Source organism: Polistes canadensis, unplaced genomic scaffold, assembly GCF_001313835.1.
Source record: "Polistes canadensis isolate GaletaPanama2010 unplaced genomic scaffold, ASM131383v1 scaffold_239, whole genome shotgun sequence".
NCBI lineage: Eukaryota > Metazoa > Arthropoda > Insecta > Hymenoptera > Vespidae > Polistes > Polistes canadensis.
The window spans coordinates 36,176-59,005 of NW_014569786.1; the positions used below are offsets into that span (position 1 = coordinate 36,176).

At 34.2% G+C, this 22,830-nt stretch overlaps 4 protein-coding genes across 5 annotated transcripts in view; 2 read left to right on the top strand and 2 right to left on the bottom strand.

The window, feature by feature from the left end:
* Positions 1–116: 116 nt before the first annotated feature.
* LOC106790442 (heterogeneous nuclear ribonucleoprotein M) lies at positions 117–4,385 on the bottom strand. Of its 2 annotated transcripts, none has more exons than XM_014755329.1 (9): positions 4,213–4,385; positions 3,512–3,896; positions 3,123–3,422; positions 2,796–3,042; positions 2,533–2,709; positions 2,004–2,443; positions 1,745–1,880; positions 1,547–1,630; positions 117–1,483 (listed from the first exon to the last, which is right to left on the bottom strand). In XM_014755329.1, exons 1-8 carry the CDS (start codon positions 4,224–4,226, stop codon positions 1,575–1,577), a joined length of 1,755 nt encoding a protein of 584 aa, XP_014610815.1. In that variant the 5' UTR covers positions 4,227–4,385; the 3' UTR covers positions 117–1,483; positions 1,547–1,574. The 2 variants fall into 2 exon arrangements, with proteins under 2 accessions (XP_014610815.1, XP_014610816.1); XM_014755330.1 differs by having other exon boundaries at positions 3,524–3,896; positions 4,213–4,384.
* A 583-nt stretch (positions 4,386–4,968) lies between these two features.
* Positions 4,969–8,337, top strand: LOC106790443 (probable isocitrate dehydrogenase [NAD] subunit alpha, mitochondrial). Its single transcript, XM_014755331.1, has 6 exons — positions 4,969–5,131; positions 5,453–5,578; positions 6,237–6,409; positions 6,688–6,922; positions 7,063–7,341; positions 7,428–8,337. Exons 1-6 carry the CDS (start codon positions 5,105–5,107, stop codon positions 7,665–7,667), a joined length of 1,080 nt encoding a protein of 359 aa, XP_014610817.1. The 5' UTR covers positions 4,969–5,104; the 3' UTR covers positions 7,668–8,337.
* A 3,629-nt stretch (positions 8,338–11,966) lies between these two features.
* Positions 11,967–21,905, bottom strand: LOC106790431 (myb-like protein I). The gene is made up of 4 exons (XM_014755305.1): positions 21,804–21,905; positions 21,331–21,436; positions 13,402–14,734; positions 11,967–13,152 (listed from the first exon to the last, which is right to left on the bottom strand). Exons 3-4 carry the CDS (start codon positions 14,696–14,698, stop codon positions 12,986–12,988), a joined length of 1,464 nt encoding a protein of 487 aa, XP_014610791.1. The 5' UTR covers positions 14,699–14,734; positions 21,331–21,436; positions 21,804–21,905; the 3' UTR covers positions 11,967–12,985.
* LOC106790429 (mucin-17-like) overlaps positions 17,392–22,830 on the top strand; it is a 36,529-nt gene continuing 31,090 nt past the window's right edge. The window contains exons 1-2 of the mRNA XM_014755303.1: positions 17,392–17,651; positions 19,902–19,906. The gene's annotated coding sequence lies outside the window, so the exon portion shown is untranslated. The remainder of the gene's footprint in view (positions 17,652–19,901; positions 19,907–22,830) is intronic.

Consider the following 22,830-nt stretch of genomic DNA (forward strand, 5'->3'; position numbering starts at 1 on the left):
ACTTTTTTATTTAAGTTTTATTTGTATATTATATATATATACTATTTTTTCTTCTTTCTCTTCACTGTGATATAAAAAGCAAAAACATACACCACCGTCCGAAATCTCTTATTTCATTTTTTTTCTTTTTTCTTTTCTTTATTCATTTCAAATGATAAATGAACATGTGCCATATTTTTTGGTAAACATATGATATTGTGCACAATAAGTAAGACAATTGTAAAAAAAGAAATTGTAATCTTTAGAGAGGCATAAAGTCATCCAATGTTCGTTCGCCGAAGTCTAAGAGTGAGTGAATTAAAAAAGGACCTTCCTAATGCGAAATAACAACACGTTTATGCTCATTAAATCATCCAACAACTAAAAATTTAATTACAACAATATAGCAATGCGACGTCTGCCGAATTCCGGATGATTAATAATAATAATAATAATATTAATAATAAAAGTAATAATAATGATGATGATAATAATAATAAAATATTAATAAAAGAGAGAAAAAAATGGAAAAAACAATTATATATTATTATACATACACAAGAAAAATTGCAAAGATATGAAAAAACCGGAGCGGAGAAATTGTTCCCTGTTGAACCACGATACATCATCTAGTTACATATTAATAAGGCATAAGAACAGATATGAGAGAAACTGACATTAGAATAAAACGATAGACATATTAACTATATCTATATACGAGTTGAGTTGTTGGACAACGAATCACTAATAAATTTGATTATCATCTGATATATATATATAGATTGATTTGTCAAAAATTTAACTGTTGAATTTCTTGAGAGTTGTGCAGCAGATTTAAAACAAAATATTATGTATACTCTACAAGAAATATTATCATGCCCAGTTTTGTTGACCTGTATGCGAACGACCAGAGCGTCACTTTAGACCGGAATGTCAGAAAATCGATTGATCATCATCATCATCATCTCTCTCTCTCACTCTCACTCTCTCTCTCTTTCTCTTATTCTCATCATCATCGTGTGACAACTATGAAATAAACTTACAATCTACTTTTTACCAATTACTGTAAATAGTATGTATCCTAGATACTGAAAAAACCTACGGATTATGTATGAAAACATTACGAACCTAAACCTAACAAACTAAACTACGTGTCGATCACTCGAAGAAAGCCGATATAGAAGTGAACGGTTTAAATAGAGTTCGACTGTAAAAAGGAACGATGAACTGACGCTGGTAGAATTTAGAACAAGATTTGTCACGTCAAAAAGAAGGCTGACCATTAGCCGTTCAATAGGAGCATTTCAACGTTGAACAGGTATACGACACAACAGTTGTTCTCTCTCTATCTCTCTCTTTCTCTCTCTTTTCCAACGACCAAAACTTCTCTCATCATCATTCACTGTCCTAAGTTCTCTGCCAGATAACTACGATGAATTTCAAGTACTGTCATCAGGAACGGAACAATGCTGTTGACGACATAGCAAACTCCAGTCTCCTCTAGCTGCATCAATAAGTTATGGTCAAGCATCAAATTCTGCGAATATTAAATTCGTACTAAGGTTACCTTTAATCCATTCCAAGTCATTCTATCGTTAGTATAAGCGTACGTCGATCGTCCTCCCGTCAATTCTTGAACGATTCATCATTGCTATTATATATTATTGAAATCAAGGCAAATACCAGTATTTTTCGTAGAAATCAAAAATTGTCAACAAAATTTAAATATGACGTTTCTTTTAAGATTATTCTTTAGAAAGGATACACACTGCTCGCTCCGCATCCCATTCCGATACAAATCGCACCATTCCCATATCCGTACCTCTCATTTCTGCAAATTTCACCTCGCCAACATCTTGGAATTTATCTCGTAACATCTGCCATGTAGTGTTAGCTGGTAACTGTAATCAATTTTATTCATTTATCTATCTTATTAATATTTTTCATAAATTATCTTTTCTCAAATGAAAAATAAGTTCAAAAACAACATGTATATACCATGTATAATCCATGTATATACTTACGTTTCCTATGAGAATTGTATCTGACATTGGTCGAGATCCATTAGCATTTTGTCGATTACCTCCACCACCTTGTCCTTGATTACCTGTGAAGGCACCACCTCCTCCAGAAATACGATCGCCATCCCCTCTGTTGAAGCCTCCATCAAAATCTCTGCCACCACCGAATGATGAACTTCCAAAAGCATTGTTACCACCGAATCCTATGTCGTTGTCCATTTTAGACAAGCCTCTTGGTGCAAAAGAATTATTGCCTTGTCCACCAGCTAAAGAAGCTTGCAAACCTGATAAACCCCCAACTCCTCCACCAAAGTTGTTCAAATTAGAAGCCAGATCATTTGTTAAAGATGAGTTTAACAAAGAACTTGTAGTTAAATTTGCTCCTAATCCACCAGCAAGACTTGCTTGAATTGCTGCAGCGTTTGAATTTGACAATGCAGATGCTAAAAAAAATTAGACAAGTGAACATAATTATAAATATACAAATGTAAATTATAAATATAATTAATGTTTACATATTCATAATATATACCTAATTGCGCAGGCACGACATTATTTAATCCAGCACCGAAAGCACCAGCAGCCAAAACAGGAGCAGAGATTGGATTTACAACAGGTGGATTGTTGGCTTGTACGCTAGGAATGTTTCGAGCTACATCCATTAATCTATTTCCTCCAGCTCCCAATCCCATTCCAATGCCCTTTAAACCTAATTTAAACAAAAATATAATTATATTCAAATATATAGATATAGCAACATGGAAGAAGCTTTATTGTATCTGTAAAAAAATATACCTTCTGGCAATTTTGGTGGCATATCTGGTTCGTTAGCTCTATCGAGTCTTACTGTCATTCGTCTATCATAAAGTTGTTGATTGTGTAACATTGAAATGGCCTGTACAGATTCTACAGGGTGGTCATATTCTACAACTCCAAAACCGCGAGATTTTCCGTCCTTATCTTTGCCCAACTCAACGTGTAAGACTTTTCCGGCTAATTTAAATACTTCCAACAATTTCTTTTCATCCACTTTATAGTCCAACTGTAGAGCAGAATAAAAATATAAAGAGTAACATAATTAATGATTATTATAGATATTTACTGACAGTTAAATAAACTTACATTTGCTACAAAGACTCTTGTAACCAACGGTCCATTGATGCCTAAAGATTCCAAGAATTGCGTACTTAGCCCGTAAGTATTACCAAATTTGCTATCGCCTCCACCTCCTCCACCACCACCACCACCACCTCCGCCGCCAACACCACCACCCCCAACACCACCACCTCCACTAGGTGCAGGCATATTTTGTCTACCAACTCCTTGTTGCCGAGGAGGATCCCTAAACCTATCATCTCTTGGTCTATCATTATTACGTGCTGTTGCTAAACGACCATATTTATCACGCTCAACATCAAAGTCCTTAAAAAGTTACAATTATTAATTATTAAATTAGTTTAATCATACATTTGGTAACATTATATCAGCTTTAAAAGATGTTACATAACAACCTCTTGAATTACCTCTTTCACGACTAATTTTCTTCCTTTGGTGTCAAAACGATGCATCTTCTCAACTGCAACCTTAACAGATTCTGCATCTTCAAATTCTACAATACCACAACCACGAGGCTTATCATTTTCATCTGTAAAAAGTTCAACATGTGCCACCTTGCCAACATGTGTTCTAAACAAATCCTTCAAGTCCTGCCATCGAAAATCATATGGTATATTGGACACATAAATCCTAGTGTCCGATGCTTTTCTACCAACACGATCATTTCTTTCTCTACTCCTATCACGACTAGTAGAATTGATACGGTTTTGTCTATCTAATCTTCTCATCCGATCTCTTTCTCTACTTCGATCTCTTTCGTCATTATTTGGAATTTGTATCCTATGGTTTTACAAATAATATTAGGAAAAGAAAAAAAGAATTTATATAATACAATAACATTTAATTGCACAGCATGAATATTCTAATATAAAAAACAAAAAATAAAAAGATAAACTTAATTGCAATTGATATTTTTAAATAAATCTATATGAATAATGATACTAATCAGAGGTAAAAGCATATATACATTGATAAGTATAATTTGATTATTAAAAAAAATGAAAAAGCTAAAATTAGCAATGTAATGGAATATACACATGCCGACAATAAAATATTCACGGTAATCGTAGAGAAAATTATAAATTATTATACTTACTCTTCTGCATTCATGATTTTCGAAATTTGTTAAAGATAATAAGCAACACAGGAAATCCCAGATAATCTCTCTTAAATTCCGAGGCTTCTAAAACGAGTCTTCAACTGAAAATAGAAGCAAACATACGCGAGCACCACAGAAGCGTCTTATAAAATGGCTGTCAACGGAAGTAATAAAATTCCGGAAACAACGAATTCAAAAGTCATTTTCTAAACGCGTATTATTTCGATAAGTAATACGATTAAAGATTTAACATGGGAGATACTTTTATCGCATTAATTAATATTATTATAAGTATATGATTAGATAAAAATATTTTTCAAGTGATTTCCATTAATGTTATCAATGTTTTGTTTTTATTTTTAAGAATTTTAAATGTATTTTTTAACTTCCTATAAAATTATCAATCGTGAATGAATCTCGTTTCGTCGACCAATTACCGATCGAATTTAAAGATATGAATTAAGGCGGGAAATATTAAATTTATTTTAAATTAATTCAAATTTATACTTATTTTTCAAATAATAACCATTTCCCAAGGTCCAACAGTATCAATTACTTATAAAAATAAAATTTATCCATTTTAATATTTCCTTATGGCTAGAGTTCAATTTTAATTGTTTAATTAAATAATAATGATCTATGAAACGTAACTATAATTGGAACATGTAAGGAGGTGGCGCCACTGGTTGATTTCAAACAAATTCGTCCGCTATCTTCCGTTTCCAGTTAGCAGAAGACAGACGATATTTAATCGTCCAATAAGAAACAGTCTTTCGTTCGTTCATTTTCCTTTTTTTCTGACCGTTCTGACGTGCGCAACGTACATTTCGATATAAAGTATAGTGGAGGTTGAATTTTTTTTTCTACAAAAGTTAAGGTACTAGAGATAATGGCAGCCCAGTGGATACGAAAATCAGTAAGTTAGACACGTGCTGTAAAATTAACGTTTTATTACCTATTACATTAATTATTTAATCTTATCGTATTTTCGAATAGAAAGGTTAGAATATCTCACGCATTGGCTAGAAATCTTCGTCTACTCTCTTTAACAAAGATTCTTCCAATCCTCTCATGTATATTGAAAGAACTTATCGTTAAATTATGTATGAAATGTATGAGCAAATATTATAAACAAGATGTTATCATTCCCTTTCATTAAATTCATAAAACATCGGAATAAAACGGACTAAATGTCATCGCAGAGAATTGAATAGTTTTCTGGATTTTCCGAGGACAGATCTCTACGAAAATTGGCAACGTACGCCTCTACGGCAGCAGTGCACGTAAATGTACTCTAATACCAGGAGATGGAATTGGTCCTGAAATTTCCGCTGCCGTGCAGAAGATATTCGATGCTGCTAAGGTAAAACATTGACATTTTTTTTTCTTTTCGGTTTTTTTCTTCTTTTTCTTATGCACTTTTCGGTTAATCGATTTTTACAAGTCTTCCAATTTCTTTTTTCTTTTTTTACTTTTCTCTTGGAATATGAGATAACACAAGGACCTTCCATGAAATGTAGATTTTTCTTTTTTTTTTTTCTTGTTCTAATTTAAGGATATATAATATTGCATTAGATTTTTTGCAAGGTGACCTAATTTGTCCTTAGCACTAACCCCTTACAATGTTTATTTTAATCTTACTCTTATACAGGTTGATCCAATTATAGGCTTATTCAATGTGCTCTTACTATAGTTCAGGTATGTTTTTGACTTTTTCTTTTAACAATTTTATTCTTTGTCAATTTTTAATTCTAATGTAAAAAGTTCAGAGTGTTATGTCATATCAGAAGGATCCATATTGAATCTCTATATATATGCACCATATATATAGAGTACGTATATGTATATATATATATATATATATATATGTACGTATACGTGTATTTAGTACTTAATTTTTTAAAGTGCTTTAATTACATGTTTATGAAACAAATTTAGGTTTTTTTTTTAATCGAAAAATATAGAAGCTATTTTGTAATTGTAATTAATTTGTATAATAATGGATTTCACTATAACAACAGGTACCAATAGAATGGGAGTCAGTAGACGTAACACCGGTAAAAGGCCCAGATGGAAGATTCGGTATTCCCCAAGCAGCTATCGATTCAGTTAACAGAAATAAAATTGGTTTAAAGGGACCTTTAATGACTCCAATAGGCAAAGGTCACAGATCTTTAAATCTTGCATTAAGAAAGTGAGTTTCTTTATCTCTGTGTAATTAAACAGCGTAGTTTAATTTTGTTCATTATTATTTGATGATATTGTCTTATTCTTAGCAATGCTGCTTTTAATAATTCATATGTTATGTAATCGTTAAGCATCTAAAGACAAATATAGATACCGACTTATTTGATGTAGTTTATTTGATATTTGTATAGTGATGTATCATCTACACTCGTTTACTCGTTGATTCTGAATAATACATTTTAGGTAAGAAGTCAGCAAGTAAACTAATTTGTTTCTATTTTGTAGAGAATTCAATTTGTATGCCAATGTACGACCGTGTCTTTCTTTGGAAGGATATAAAACGTTGTATGATAATGTAAACGTAGTTACAATTAGAGAAAATACGGAAGGTGAATATTCAGGTATAGAACACGAGATCGTAGAAGGCGTTGTACAAAGTATTAAATTAATTACGGAAGAAGCGTCAAGTAGGGTAGCTGAATTTGCTTTCCAATATGCTAAGGATAATAACAGGAAGAAGGTAAGATTGTCTTTGATGACAATTAATACCTTGCACTATGATTTAACCATGCAAAGCTGCATGCCAAAGCCAATGCTAATGTTCTTATATTTCAAGGAGTTAAAATCAATTGATTTTTTAAAGATTTTATTGTGCTATAGGTAACTGCGGTGCATAAAGCCAATATTATGCGTATGTCGGATGGTTTATTCCTTAGATGTTGTCGGGAAGCTGCACAAAAATTTCCAGAAATTAAATTCGAAGAAAAGTATTTGGATACGGTGTGCTTGAACATGGTACAAGATCCGAGTCAGTACGATGTACTTGTCATGCCCAACCTTTATGGTGATATCTTATCAGATATGTGTGCCGGACTCGTAGGAGGTCTTGGACTTACTCCTAGTGGAAATATTGGCCTTAATGGTGCTCTCTTCGAATCCGTATGTTTTAAACGTTTTTACTCGCTTCTTTATAAATATTACATCTTATTTAAACTAGATTAAAACACAATTATTCGTGAATACAGGTACACGGAACGGCGCCTGATATTGCTGGTCAAGATAAAGCTAATCCAACGGCGTTGTTATTGTCGTCGGTGATGATGTTAAAATACATGGGATTAAACGATCATGCCCGAATCATAGAACAATCAGCATATGAAACCATCAAAGATGCGAAATATTTAACCGGTGATCTTGGAGGAAGTGCTAAATGTAGTGAATATACTAACGAAATTTGCAAGAAAGTATCTGCACTGTCTAAATAAATTAGCTCATAGAGAAAATAACGAAATACGAACTGCCAAATACTCGTAGAAAAAATTTGTGATCTTTTAAATGCGGTAACGTTATTTTGAATCGACAAATTTCATCGTATCATAAATGGATGCATAGAATTCTATTTATATTACTTGTGCTGAATATAAATCTTATCAAAATACAATTTTAAATCGTATAAATATTTACGTAAAAATTGATTTTTATTAATTTAATAGTATAAAAAATAAAACAAAAAAAAACAAATATCTAATAATGTGTACCGAAGATTTGCCCTAAGTTCGCTATGGCATTTATCTCATACATATATACATAGATAATTAAAAATATGTATCGCGTTACATACGACACGTTCAAGTAAACGCGTAATATGATCGCGTAGATTTTTTATTCCCACCAATTGTTACGTATTGTTTACTGGCAGACAAAGGATCCTAGTAGACTTTGTAAAGATTAGTTTGTACAAATTAATTAATGTGTAGATTCACTCTGTATTATACTTTTAAAGAAAAACTGTTATGCGAAGCGTGTACTAAATAGAAAAAAAAATAAAAATACAAGATCAAGTTACAGAAGTCGATATTGTGCAGTATTACAGACAAATAAAAAGTTAAAAAAAAATATTAATAAATAAAAAAGAAACATCTTCGAACGGACAAATTTTTGTTCTTCCCTTTAATTAATTTATTTTATTCATTGTCTGTTTATCTGTATCGCATGCCATATGTTCGTAGTTTGCTTTTCATTTCATAGATAAATCTCGCTTATCTATATAAAAAAATCAAAGATATTACGCTACAATTAATTAAAAAAAAAAAAAGAAAGAAAGGGTGAAGTTGGATTTACACGATGTTGGGCAAGTGTAAAAATAAAAAATGAAAGCAGAAAGAAAGGTGCTTGGGGGATATAAACATTCGGTAAATTTCACCCCTACTCGATGTTACGTTATATAGCACTCGTCCCAACCACTTCATAACTTCCCTCTTGTTTTACACCGTTCTTTTCTATAGTAGTGCGAGTATTATACAGTAAAGCTACCTCTCTCTCAAGAAAACTCTCAAATATGAGAAAAGTTGTTAGCTATATTTCACGAGGCCGACGACTAGGGGCCGTCCCGTTATGAAACGAGGAAAAGAAAAAGAAGGATGGGCTGGTGGAGGAGGAGGAGGAGGAGGAGGAGGAGGAAGAAGAGATAGAAAAGAAGGAAGGAAGGAAAGAAGAAGAAGAAGAAGAAGGAGGCGAAGGATTCAGTGTCATCTTCGTTGCTCGTTAATCCTGTCCGTGATTTATCGAGATTCCACGAGTGAATAATGACGGACTTTGTAAATTCTTCGATATTAGAATTTTCCTTTGATCTATGAGGAATCTCTGTCTCTCTTCTTCTTCTTCTTCTTCTTCTTCTTAACTGACGGGGAAGGTTTCTGGTTACGTTTTAACGTTAATCAATTTTAATAAAGAATAAGATAGATTTGATTCTCACTATTTTTCTATTTTTATAAAAACATATATATCTTTTTGAGAAATCATACATGTAATATAAGAACTGATAAACCGTATTATCTCAAGCGTTATGAATAACTGTTCGAACGATTGGGATGGGGATTGGAGAAGGGGAAAGATAGGGGTGAATGATTAGATAGGAAAAAGATGAAGCTGCTGATTCTAGGTATCTTTCGGTGGCTCAACACAGAGTGTTGTTTTGACACAAAGGTGGACACACACTCGAGAGAAGTGCGGAAAGCGACATATGCATATTCAACGTTGAAGAGAGGTGCCCGTTCGTCGTAGTCGTCCTCTAGTCATAGGAATAATAAAAATTCGAGGGTTGAAATTATTTAGATTTATGCCCGTTCTCTTGTCGCCGTCGTCGTCATCGTCGTCGTCGTCCTCGTCCTCGTCCTCGACGTTGGTGCGACGAGGAGCAAACGATTCGATTCTAGGGTACAAATTTCATGCATTATTCAAGACTTGCCGCAATGCACCCCCGGAGTCAATGGAAAACGATCCTTTGGTTAAAAAAAAAAAGAAAAAAAGAACGCGTTAAAAACAAACACAAAAAAAAAATATATATATATATATAGAGAGAGAGAGAGAGAGAGTACGAAGTCGTTTTTTTTTAATTCTCTTTTCGCGTCTCATGTGCAAGTCGCGACACCATCTACCAAACCACCCTCACCTGTCACCCACACTCCCCTTTAACCACCCTTTAGCCTTTGACAATCCAAAATCGTTTAGCACTTCTAAAGGAAAAACTGCTTTCAAATGTAATCGATGATCAATTCCAACCCGATCTTCACCCGATTATTATTTTTCTCCCTTTAGCTGATAGTTTCCGATAGTATTTGTATACACATACAGAGATATATACATATAAACGTACATTTATTCCTATTCTTTCTCTTTTACTTTTGATCTATAATCTACCCTCCGTTATTAAAATCCACTAGGCTGTGTCACGTAAAAGGAAATATCGTGAATTGTAATATTCGTTCGTGCGTTAGACTCTTCTCGTGAAGATTTATGCACCTAGAACAATACCTTCCTTCGTTTCATCTTTTTTACTTTACCCTTTTCTAGTCCCTTTCCTTCCCTTCCCTTCCCTTCCCTTCCCTTCCCTTCCCTTAACTTTACTTTACTTTACTTTACTTTACTTTACTTTACTTTTATTTTTAATTTTGTTGTATTTTTTTTTTCTTTTTTCTCTTGTTTCTTTTTTTTTTTTTTTTGGAATCGTCCATATTTTATAAGACCCGTCGCGTCAACGGGAAATATTATTGGTTTTGCCGTCGTCTATTTATGGGGGTAGGGAGTACAACGGGGGGGGGAGAGAAGGGAACATTAGTTATAATCGTCTTAACTTGGAATTAATTATCATCTCGCGTTAATAATTACATTCGTAATCAAGCCATGTTATAAAATGTGTCGGTTAATATAAAGGATTTTTCATTACTTTTATCTTTATCTGTCATTCATTAATGATCTTTATTTTATTAAATTAGGTTTTCGTATTATACCTAAGAACGAGTTTAATTCGATGAACTATTTTTTTTTTTTTTACGTAGAAACAATTATAATGTATAATCAAATTCGTTTTATTTAAACAACAATAATGATATATCAGTATAATCGAATTTTTCTTACAATTTGTATAATAATTATAATAATAATAATGATAATATAGAATATGATTTAAATGAAGTAACTTACAACGTTTTGAAATCCAGGAAAAAAACAAACGTTTGTTAATGATTTCGTTTATTTAAGAATTTTCAATAATCTAATTTATTCTTATGCACTTTTTGTTTTTCTTCTTTTGTTTTCATTCGTGGAAAAAAAAGAATAGGATTATACGAATGCATAATCGAAATTTGTTTTTTCTTTACTTCCGAATAATTTTGTAAGGATAAAAATTCGATGAAACAAGAAAAAGAAAAAAGAAAAGAAGTTTAGATAAATAAAATAGCCGATACGGAATAAAAACGACACCGTTTACAATCTTGTAATTAAAGATACATTAAGATACATGAGATTATTAGTGTTGACGATCAATAGAATATGATATCCCACACGATATGCACTTCGTTCTTTACATTTATGTGTGTCATCACGAGAATTCTTTCAATTCTAACGAGATTGTACTACGTTGAAAAGGGGACAAATAAATGAATCTATTAATGACAATTCTTTTGTGTAATAAACATAAGAAAATAAATAATGAAGCTACATTTCAACGAGTGTTCTCATCAGGGAAATATGATATATACGTATTATATTATTTATAATATGAACTTTGTTCACATTGTTTTAATATCTATGCACCGATTAAATAAATTATCGTATAAGAACGATGATGACGAATCAAAGAAGTATTCGTTCACGCTATTGATGAAAAACAAAAAGAATATGTTCAATTATTTTTTTATAATATATTAAAATATATAATATATTTATGTTTTTCAAAAAATTTCGAAACTATGAATCAAATATTAATTGTATCTAATTGACACAACGATGGTCATACAAATACTTCTATGATTAATACAGTAATTTTGTATATTATACTCGGTGTCAATAAATATATGAATATTTATTAAGAATGATTGTGTGGAACTTATATTATTATACGATGTGTGAAAATAAAAACAGAGTATTATTAGGTTATTAATAATAAGACTATCTCTATCAATCGAAGAATGATTATTATTAAGTTGTATGAAAATGAAATAGAGAATATAATATAATATTGAGTTGATTAATAGAAAGAGAAAGAGAAAAGAAAAAATATAATATCTAAATCACATAGGATTTTTATTACGACAATTTACACGTTCATCATAATCTATCATATTTCTATCGATACATATAGATACATCGGAATACTACTATCATATGTACAGTGCATATCACATACAATTGAATTCGGAAAAGGAGACCCCATTGGAGTCCCATGGAGGTAGCTAAAAAAAATCCTCCTTGTTATTTATTTATATAACTAGGGATTGATTTGTTTTTTTTTTTCAAATCAAATATCGCGATTAATCGATAATTTTCTCCGCGTATGTTTAACTTTTAAAGGAAAATTGTGTAATAAGTAATTCACAATATACGAGAGAGAGAGAGAGAGAGAGAGAAAAAGGTTTTGCGTTAATTTTTGGGAGGAAGAAATGAACGAAAGCGTTAAGAATATTTCGAGATATTATTTATAATTATGGAACACGATTAAATAGATAATAACGCGATTTATTTTTATTTCAATTTTCGTTTTTTCCTGGTGTTGGGCCGGGGCCGATAGGGGAGGGATGAAAAATTTGTCAAGATTATAATTCTCGGGGTTGCTTTTTTTTCTTTTCTTATTTTTTGTTTTTTTTTTGGTTTCTTCACGAGAATCGCGAGACTCTAAATTCGGATTTTTTGTAATTATATTTATCGGAGATTCATCGACGCTAGTCTTATATTACAATTGGATTTGATTATACGGAAATTTAACAATCTTTGAAATAAAAAGAAAAACAATACAAAAATTGCATTAAATTATGAAGTCCAGATTATGGCTTATATTAATGAAAGAATATTATAAATAATATTAATTATATACTATTAGATATACATAAAAATCATTCTCGAGAATATTGTAAATACTCTAACGAGAAATAAAAAATCCTTTCTTTATTTCTTTTCATAAATGAATAAAATTAATGAATTTCCATTAATTCAGGATTTGATAATTTTTCCGTATAATATATCGTCCAATTATTTATTATTAAAGAACGAATCTAATTTGTAAGATCACCTTTGGCACTTTCACAAATTATTCCGAGTTAACTCGTGCGGCTTGTTCATTCGAAGGGTCTCCTTTTGGTTCCTTTACGTAGTCAACCACTAATTCTAGACCAATTACAGCACGCAGATCCTTTCTATCGTCTTCTTTACTCCCAGAGGAATTGCTGGCGTCTTCCTGTTTCGTGGAGTCCTCGCCTGTGTTAGAAAAAAACAATTGGATAATCGTCCGCGTTCCGTTCGAGAATGTCTCAACTTTTACGCCTAATATTTTGTTCGTTTGAAAAAGTAACGTAACTATTTTTAATGTGGGATTAACGCGTTTTAAACGGTGATATTTGTTTTCAAGGATTTCCATTTTACAATGTAAACAAAAAGATCTGTTATTTACAAAAAAGTAAATTATATTGGAAGAAGAAAAACAATAAAACAAATATGCAAACTTACTTTCCGATAATCCTTGTTTGATATCGTCATTTTCAGTGATCGATGTATCTTGCTTAGAAATTTTGTTCTTTTGTATATCCTTGTAGGTCCTACTGAGATGCTTCAAAATGTAATTGGTGCCGTGTATATTTTCGTCAATGGTTCTAGATGTGGTAGCTTCGTCCCTTGTGAGATTCAATGGACGATTACCGTATTCCTTTGATTGTGGAACGCTAAAAGCCGAACAGTGCTTGCTTTTGAATGGTAACTGTCTCTCATTCAATTTACGATCCCATATATGTCCGGAAACACGTAGGTCGATGAAAAAACGTAATGGATCTATGCCAGGATAGGATTGTGGCATTGGATACGGCGGATACCAAAGTGGACTTGGAAGAAATTCGGAATTTGTAACGTTGCCGGGTAAACCAAATCCTTTAACACCTTGAAATACTTCGCAACCTCTTCCAGGAAGTCCTGGAAGAAAGTTCATCGAAAAATCGAGCTTTTTCTGATCTGCCAGTAAGGACAATTCGGGAACGTTAACTTGATTCTTCGAACGTTCCTCGTAACCATTTCTATCTCCGTAATTACAATTTTTACGATCAACGTGTTGCTGTTGTTGCTGTTGTTGCTGCTGTTGCTGCTGCTGCTGCTGTTGTTGTTGCTGTTCTTCCGGTTTAACTTTTTGCAACTCAACAGTTGGGAAAATGGTTTCCGGTGAATGTGATTGTTCGAAATGACAGGGCCGTTCGTCGAAAAAATTCTTACTCTGTTTGACGAATTCGGATTTGTTATCGTCCATTGATTTCAACATATCCCCACCGAAATTATTAGATTTTTGTTCGAAGACGTTTATCTTGTTATCCGTGTCATAATTATCGTTCTGTTTGTTCCTATTAGTTTCCAAACGCGAATCTAATTGTTGCTGAGCCAGTTGTTGCGTTTGTCCGTGATAATACTTCTCCTGTTGCGAGGATTGATGATGATTGTTATGATGATGATGATGATGATGATGGTGATGATGATTTCTCTCCTTGGTCGTAAGTTCGAGTGGCCTGTCACGTACGTCTCGCCATGATCTCTTACGACGTCTAGGTGTGTTACCACCATTGTTTCCTGTAGACGACGACGACGTTGCTTCTGCTTTAGCTTGAACGAACGATCTTAACATTTCACTGAAGAAAAAACTGTGAGGTGTCAGTGGTACGTTGTACAAGTAAGGTGGGGTTGCTGCCAATAATCGTGAAACTAAATCACCACCCGACAATGAGGCTGGGGTCTTCAAAGTAGACGGATCACCCGTTGTTGTCGTCATCTTTGATATCCTTCCGATGATCTATTATTTTCTATTCTAAAATATACAAAATATAATATACGATTTAGAGATTATTTTATATAATAATTTATATATTTGATATATATGTCCCCTCTCAAAAAAGGCACATACTTTAATTAGATAAATATTTATTAAAGATTTATATATATATATTCATTAAATGTTCGAATTAATTAATAAAATAATTCGAAATAAAATCTTTGAGTATTGTTGAGTATCTATGAAGAATAGGAAAGAAAAAGAAGAAGATGATGATGATGATGATAATAATATGATTGGGATGTTCTCGGTGTGAGTTGTAAATCGACGAAGTGTAAGCGAGGTAGGTACTATTGTCTTCTGAAATTAATCGAATAGCTACCGCTGTTAAGACCAAGACTAAGGAGGAAGTAATGCCTATATGAAGTTGGGCAAAGCCTTAGGACGGTCTAGCATCGGAATCATCCATTAGGGATTACTAATTTCTGTCAAGCGCACGACTCTGTTTCGGTCGGATGGATGCCTTATTCTGAGCAGAAATTCTCGGAAAACTTCTCCGAGGAATCGTCTGATGAGAAACTACCAAATGTTAGGATCATTCTCTTAACGATGTTAAAACAATTTACTATACGTTGTTTGGATTATTTCACGTCTAACGAATTATGACGTTTCCCATTTTGTTCATCTATTCTTTATCCTTTTTTCTTTTTTCTTTTTTCTTTTTTTTTACCTTTCGTGTCGAATCATTTGTTTAACTTTTGTTTCAATTTTGTATTCTTGAATTTTTCTTATCTAGTTATATTATATTAGTTAACAGTAAAACGTGTATTACAAAATATATTACAAAATATGATGGTGGTACGTTAACCGATTTTATCGGATTACTTTACGCGGTTTCTACCGTTGAAAGTGAATTTTCAAAATTATCGAACTTTTGATTTAAGTGAGTATGATTAACGGTGGTATCGTGTATAAACATGTGTTGTAAAACATTGCAAGTACTACTACAAAAGATGGTCTACGATGGTAAACGGTTTTATCCAATTACCGCATGCGGTTTCTATACTGACACAATTGAATTTACAAAATTATCAAACCCTTGATCTCACTGTATACGTGTAAACACATATAAGTATGTGCACGATATATATATATATGTACCATAAAATAATAGATTAATAACAAAATACCGCAACTCAGTGCCACATGAAATTATTATTGTTGGGAAGAATAAATTTGGAAATGTGTAAGGGATGGCATTGACGCGTCGTTAATTTTCAATTAGTAATAGAAGATTTAAGTAGATGAAAAATTCATTAACAACGCGATACATAAAAAATATTGTGGCGTCGCATAAAATTGTTACCGTTAGGAAATATAAATTTGTATAAATGTATATATATATATATAAGGATTTACGTTGACGTCGTTAATCTTGCTCGGTATATTTGATGTTAGAAGGTGGTATAGAAGGTTTTAAGTCGATGATGAAAGATTCTTTTACGATGGGAAAGAGCAAGGAGCAACGAATCGTGGAAGAGTAGAATAGAGGTCCGTATCCGTGTCCGCCGTTCGCGTACCAAGAGGAGGGAGGAAAAGGGATCGGGTATTGTTTCGGTCCATTGTTTCCTAAACAAACGACGTCCACGTTGTTTCGTCAGGAGATATTATGTTCAGCCAGACAGGCAGGACGAACGGGAAATGGACTGCTGTCAGTTTTACTCTTCGTGATAAATACGAGCCCCAGTCGCCTGTGTCCGTCCGCCCGTCCGTTCGTCTGTTCGTCCGGTACACACACTCCAACCATAATTCTGTTCATCTTTATCGTCGCACGAAACACATTCTACGATAACAAAAGGAGAGAACACATATTTTCTTCTTATTATTATTCTTCGTTCTCATTCCTTCGATTTTGTGATATTCGCACCCAGTCCGATTTTCAATTCTTTACTTATTTTCTTTTTGTTTCGTTGTTTCAATTTATTTTCTTTTTTGTCTTATTGCGAAAATTCAGATTCGAGAATACAAGATTCTATAAATATTTCGTTGGCATTTGTATTATGCCTTTGAAAGATTTTTCGATCGGATACGTTTTATTTTTCTTTTGCAAAAATCTTTTCTATTCGACAGTAATATTTGTAAATTGTCGGTTTGAATATCACGAAGAATAATGATAATTAAAAATCCCGATTCTATAAAGTAAATATAAATAAAGTAAATATAAAAAAAAAAAAAAAAGAAGAAAAAGAGGAAAGAAACTTGAAAAAAAATACTCAATCCAAGGAATAACTTTATTCCACGAGGATCAAAGTTAATTTCCGTAGTGAATTTAGCGCGACGTCATCCGACGTAAAAGCTTTCGCGAATGGCTGAGCTTCCTCCTCTTTCGACGGATTCCTTCAAGAAGATCTTTATTGTTTCCTTTCTGTTATTCCCTCTCCCCTCTTCTTCTTCTTCTTCTTCTTCTTCTTCTTCTTCTTCTCTTTCTCGAAGGATCTTAATAGCTCCTTTCATCTCTCCACAGTCGTCTCTTCTCTTTCGATCTTTCCCAGCTACCGACGAGAATATGGCAAAGAGTATAAGAAACGAAAAGAAGAAAAAACAACAAAAACAAAACAGTAAAGAAAAAGAAGAAGAAAACCACCCACCAACCAGCCCTTTCTCCCCGGCCCCTTCCTCCTCCTCCCTCCCTTTGCCCTCTTCCTCACCCCACTTCCACACTTTTCTTACGATAGAACTTTACGGTAGCGACGTTACATTATTATTCTGCTCGAGGCGAAATGCTTCGAAGGATCCTCCAAGACGTCTCGTGCGCGCCGTTTCGGTTTCACGCTTTCGTAAAAGGGCTCCAAGGTAGAAACGAATAGTTGTGGTAGTAGTGGTATGCTCGCTTGGAATACCACGAGAGAGAGAGAGAGAGAGAGAGAGAGAGAGAGAGAGAGAGAGAGAGAGAGTGAAGATGGGAAGGGGGTTTACGATTCATAAGACAACTCGGTGGATTGAATTAAGCGAGAGCAGGGCGGCAGCTGCCAATCCAAGCCCGACTAGGTCCACCCCCGGCCACCCCTCATCACCTCCCATCCAACCATCACGAATCTGCATAATCCCGTTCACGTCGACGATTCTAATTGGCGGATTGTTTCAATCTCTCTGTACCCGCGAATATTTGCATTCCTACGTCTACGCTTCAAAACTACCCCAATCCTCCTCTCTTTTTTTTTCTTTTTCCTTTTTTTTCCTTTCAACTTTTGGTTTCAACCTTTTCTTTCTTTCTTTCTTTCTTTCTTTCTTCTAATTTTTGTAGGGATGAAAAGGGGTAGTGGTTAATGGTAATCAGTCTGACTAGGCTTTTAAATAGTCAATGATTCTTTCGATACGGTCAGACACGTCTGTTCTTACTACTTAATCTTAAGTAGTCAATGGTTCCTTCGGTGCGGTCAGACACGTCCTTTCTGATACTATAACCACGGTTTTAATTCGTATTATATTAAATTTAGTAGAAACAAATCTATGAAAATATTTCATATAATTCACTATTATTTCACGTTTCCTTTAAACCAAATTCCCCCCCCCCTGCCCCGCCCACCCCCCCTCCACGGTAGTTTTGTTTGTTTATTTAAACTTCTTTATCATCCCGTTTCTTTGTGGGAGAGTTTAGTCTTGGTAAAAAAAAATAATAAAAAAAAAAGAAAAAAAAATACAAGAAGCTTCGCGTATTTTATATCTACCGTCGGCATATAAACATTTTTATTACACGGGTTCTTGTCTTTCGCAAAACGTTCTCCCTTTACATAATGGAAAGAAACGTCGTGCGGCTTGGCTGCTACGAATTTTACTTCTCTCATTCTCTCTGTTTATCTTCTTCTTTCTTTATTTCTTTCTTTCTTTCCTTTCTCTTTTTTCTTTTATCTTTTTCCTTTTTTATATGACTTTATTCTTCAGGTAACTCGAACGTTTCGTAGCAACACTCGCAATCAGTTTCGGTTTGAAAAAAAAAAAAGTATGCCGCTGTCAAAGAAACACACCCGGGGGTTTCTCAAAGACAATGACCGATACAGTAACACGCGAACGCGAAATTAAAGAAATAATTCCTTATTCACAAACGCGGTATACATGTATTTTTCCGTTTTCTTTCTTTATTTATAATTATTATTCTCAATTCTGTTAATCTTAACGTCGATGAATGGGACTTCGTCGAGTCCTTGTTCCTCGCTTAAAAAAAAAAAAAAAAAAAGAAATAGGAATAAGAAAAATGCGAGAGACTCGATCGTCGGAAACTGTGGAAAACTCTAACAAGGCGTTACATTTCAAACAAATAAAAACAAGCCCGCATTGAGTACAACCAACGTATAATTACAGATGGAACTAAATTCAAACGTCTTTCGTCGTTGAACAATTTTTAACTGGACAAAAATTGCTGTCGGTCATTCGAAAATACAATCTACGAAACATATTATATATTTTTTCATTTTTTCGTTCCAATTAATAATTTAAAAGCGAAGAATAACTCCCGCTTTTTCTTTTCCTTTTATTTCTTTTACGATTCACACACAATTGAAAGATATTATAATTATCTTTTTTTACTTAGTTCTCTTTTCCGTTTTCTTTTTCTTTTTGTGATTTCATTTACGCGAGAAACGAATGAAATATACATTTGAGAAAGGGATAAAATAAATTCACGCTTTCCCCCGCGTATCTTCCCTCAATAAAAAAAAAAAAAAAGAAATATATTGCAAATGAACCCCCAACGAAATGATTCGTTAACACACAATCGATAGATTAACTCTTAATATTTAATCGAGAATTTTTTAAATATCAATCGAATAACATCTGTAACATTTTCTTTGGCTTGTCTCATTGTTTTTTAAGATTGCGAAACGCAATCAGACGAGATGATATTCGTTCGTGCAAGCTCGTCAAATGAAAAACAAACAAACGTAACTCTACTAGCTGTGTATGATGTGTATATGATGTGTGTGTGTGTGTGTGTGATTGATGTAGGGTCCTATCTCTCTTTTTCTTTCTATCCACGAATGGGAATAGTAAGCCACGATCACGTATCGTATGGAAACTGGGAAACGATTATTCCGAATCTGGTGTTCAACGAACGATGAAATACGCGTCCGCGTGTAGATATTTGATGTCGATATGAACGAAACTGGGGGGGCCAGGAATGAGGGGAAGGGGGTGGGTGGCGGCTGAGTATAGGTATGAGTTTTTGGACACAGAAAAAAAAAAAAAAAGAAAGAAAAAAAAAAAGGGAAGAGAAGGGACGTGGAAAATATGTACACGCGAGAGTTGGGTTGTCCCGTCGAACAATGGGGAACGCGTGTGTACAATGCTTTAGGCTTTAGGGTTGTCAACCCGTTCGTCTCTGTCAATTTGACGATAAATTGTAAAAAAAGCATCGAATATATTTATTATTTTTTTTTTCTTTTCTTCCTTTATATTATAATACTTTAGTTTCCCTATACTTTTGCTCTTGTGTGTGTGTTTTATTTTGTATTTTTTTTCTTTTCATTCGAATCGTTCAAATCGAAAGCTTGGAAAAAGTGGTAAAGAAAAAGGAAAACAACAACAACAAAAAGAAGTAAAAACAGGACGAGCAAACGCGACGAGGTGTCCAGGCGTTTTATTACGTCATCGTCGGACACGCACATCACCCCTGTCGACTGGTGGAAGTTTTTTTTTTTTTTTTTTTTTTTTTTTTTTTTTTTTTTTTTTATTACCGACACCCCTTTCGTTTAGGTCGTGCAATAAATTTGTTGTTAATCTTTTATTTATTTTTATTGTTAGACCACACACAAAATGGGATTCCTAACTGATTTAGTTGGATAATCGTACGCGAGAAATGTTTTCTTTTTTATTCTTTTTTTTTTTTTTTTTTTTAATTTAAGTTTGACACGCGACGTTAGATCGATCGATGTTTTAAAAGTGGTAAAACAACTATGAGAACGACCTTGCCATTTCTTTTCCCTGCCCACCTTTTTTCTTTTTTTTTTATTTTTATCGTTTGTCAAAAAGCAAAATAACAAACAGCCCACGTCATTACGATTAACAACAAGTTGGCGAGTATTAAGGGTAAGGGGGAAAGTGTTAGCCAGCTGGGGTAAAGCATTTAAAACGTAATCGCGATCACTCAAACGCACACGTTACATACTCGCTCGTGTACATGCACGTAAACACGCACTCACTCACTCACTCACTCACTTACGCACGCAAGCACGCACACGCGAATAGTTATACCACACTCACAGAACTGATTTCTCTCTAAAAACAAACGAGTATTTTATTTTTTTCAAGCGTCGTCCTTCCTTCCGTCGCGATTCGTAACAATTGTCACGCACTAAAATATCACAGAGGCTTTTTTTACTTCCAATCATTCTAATCTAACCATAATGTCATTCATTAATAAATTGAAACAAAATTCACTAACCCCCTCCCTCCCTTTCGTTGAAGAGAATTCAAATGAAAATAACGTAGATTTCCAATAGAAAAAATCTTTAAAGAATTCGATTGAATAAATGAAAAGGTACATTAAGTTTAAAAAAAAAAAAAAAAGAAAAAAAAAGGATAATTAAAATTAGAAAGAAAAATTAGGACAAGGAATATAAAACGTTATACGAACTCACCTGTTCGCACTTTTCCAAATCCAGTCTTACGAGGTGGAGGGTTAGTTCCTGTTACTTCTTCCAATGGTAGATCCTCCGAGATGACGATTAAACGATCTATGGATCTCTAGAGCGAGAGGGGCGGAGGGGACCAGAAGGGGTAACGATCAAAAATACGAAGGAAATAAATATAAATATAATCTTGTTCTATAAACTATATATACATATATATGTGTAAGATATATTATTTGACTTTTTTTCAAACAAACGAAACGAAAACTAGAACGAAAACTATAACAAGAAGAACGATAACGATAACTGGAACAAGAGATAGATACAATGAAAAAAAGAAAGAGAGAGAAACAAATCTATATATGTATATAATAGATAAAGAGAAAGAGAAAGATCTATATATATATATATATATATATATATCTATATCTATGTATATATATATATATATATAGAGAAAGAGAGAAAGGCCGGCGGTGTACTGCCGCGTGCTGCTCGTGCCGGCAAATGAGATAATAATCGGAGGACTCAGTCACTCGTCGTCGGCCAGCAGCACCGTGGCAGGCAGGGTGGTTGTTCGACGGCGACTCTGGCTGCCAGTGGGGGTTGTATTCCAACCCCTGACGAGAGAGTCCGTGGTGGCGGGAGTGCGAACGAGGCTGCCTGCCTGCCTGCCAGAGTACGAGGAACGTGTTCATATACGTGTATAGAACTCTATACGTATCTATATTTATCCTTGTGCGTTTGAGTGGATGTATATGTGTGTATGTGTGTCTCTCTCTCTCTCTGTATGTTTGTAAGAGAGAAACGAGAAAGTTAGAAAGAGATAGATAGAGATAGATAGATGGGATAAAGGTAGGAGGAATCACGGGGGATGATCGGTGGTAGTAGGAGGAGAAACCCGGAGGCAGAGGGTGGTGGTTTTTGAGATGATCCGGCCAATCTGCGCATCATTTCCCCATTGCGTCCCCCCTCTCCCCTTCACCCTCTATCACCCCGTCGTCCCCCACGCCTCCCGTTTGCCGCCGTGGCAAACCGGCGCGGAATCCGCGCCACCGCAAGCACCACCGTTGAGAGAAACCCCTGTTGAATGCCACATTTCGAGCCGAGGACAGAGAGAACGTTAGAGGAGCAACAAGAAATGAGGAATGGAGAGAAAGAGTGAGTGACTGAGTGAGAAAAAAATGAGAGAGAGAGATAGAGAGGGAAAGAGAGAAGAGGAGGCGGTACTAAAAAGGGGAGTGAAAGAGGGAGAAAGAGATGGATAGGGGTTGGGTGGGGGCGGGAGGGTTTGTGATGTACCCCCTGTGCATTGCTGGCACTGCTGTTACTGCCTCTGCTCGTCTCTCCGAGGGAGCGAAAAAAGTGGAAAACAGATATAGCCAAAAGATTTCTCCTTTCTGCATCATCCTCCTACTCTTTCTATTTCTTTTTCCTACTACTACTCTACTCTACTCGGTCGTCCTCTTCCTCCTGTTCCTCTTCCATTCTTTCCAAACCACCCTCCAA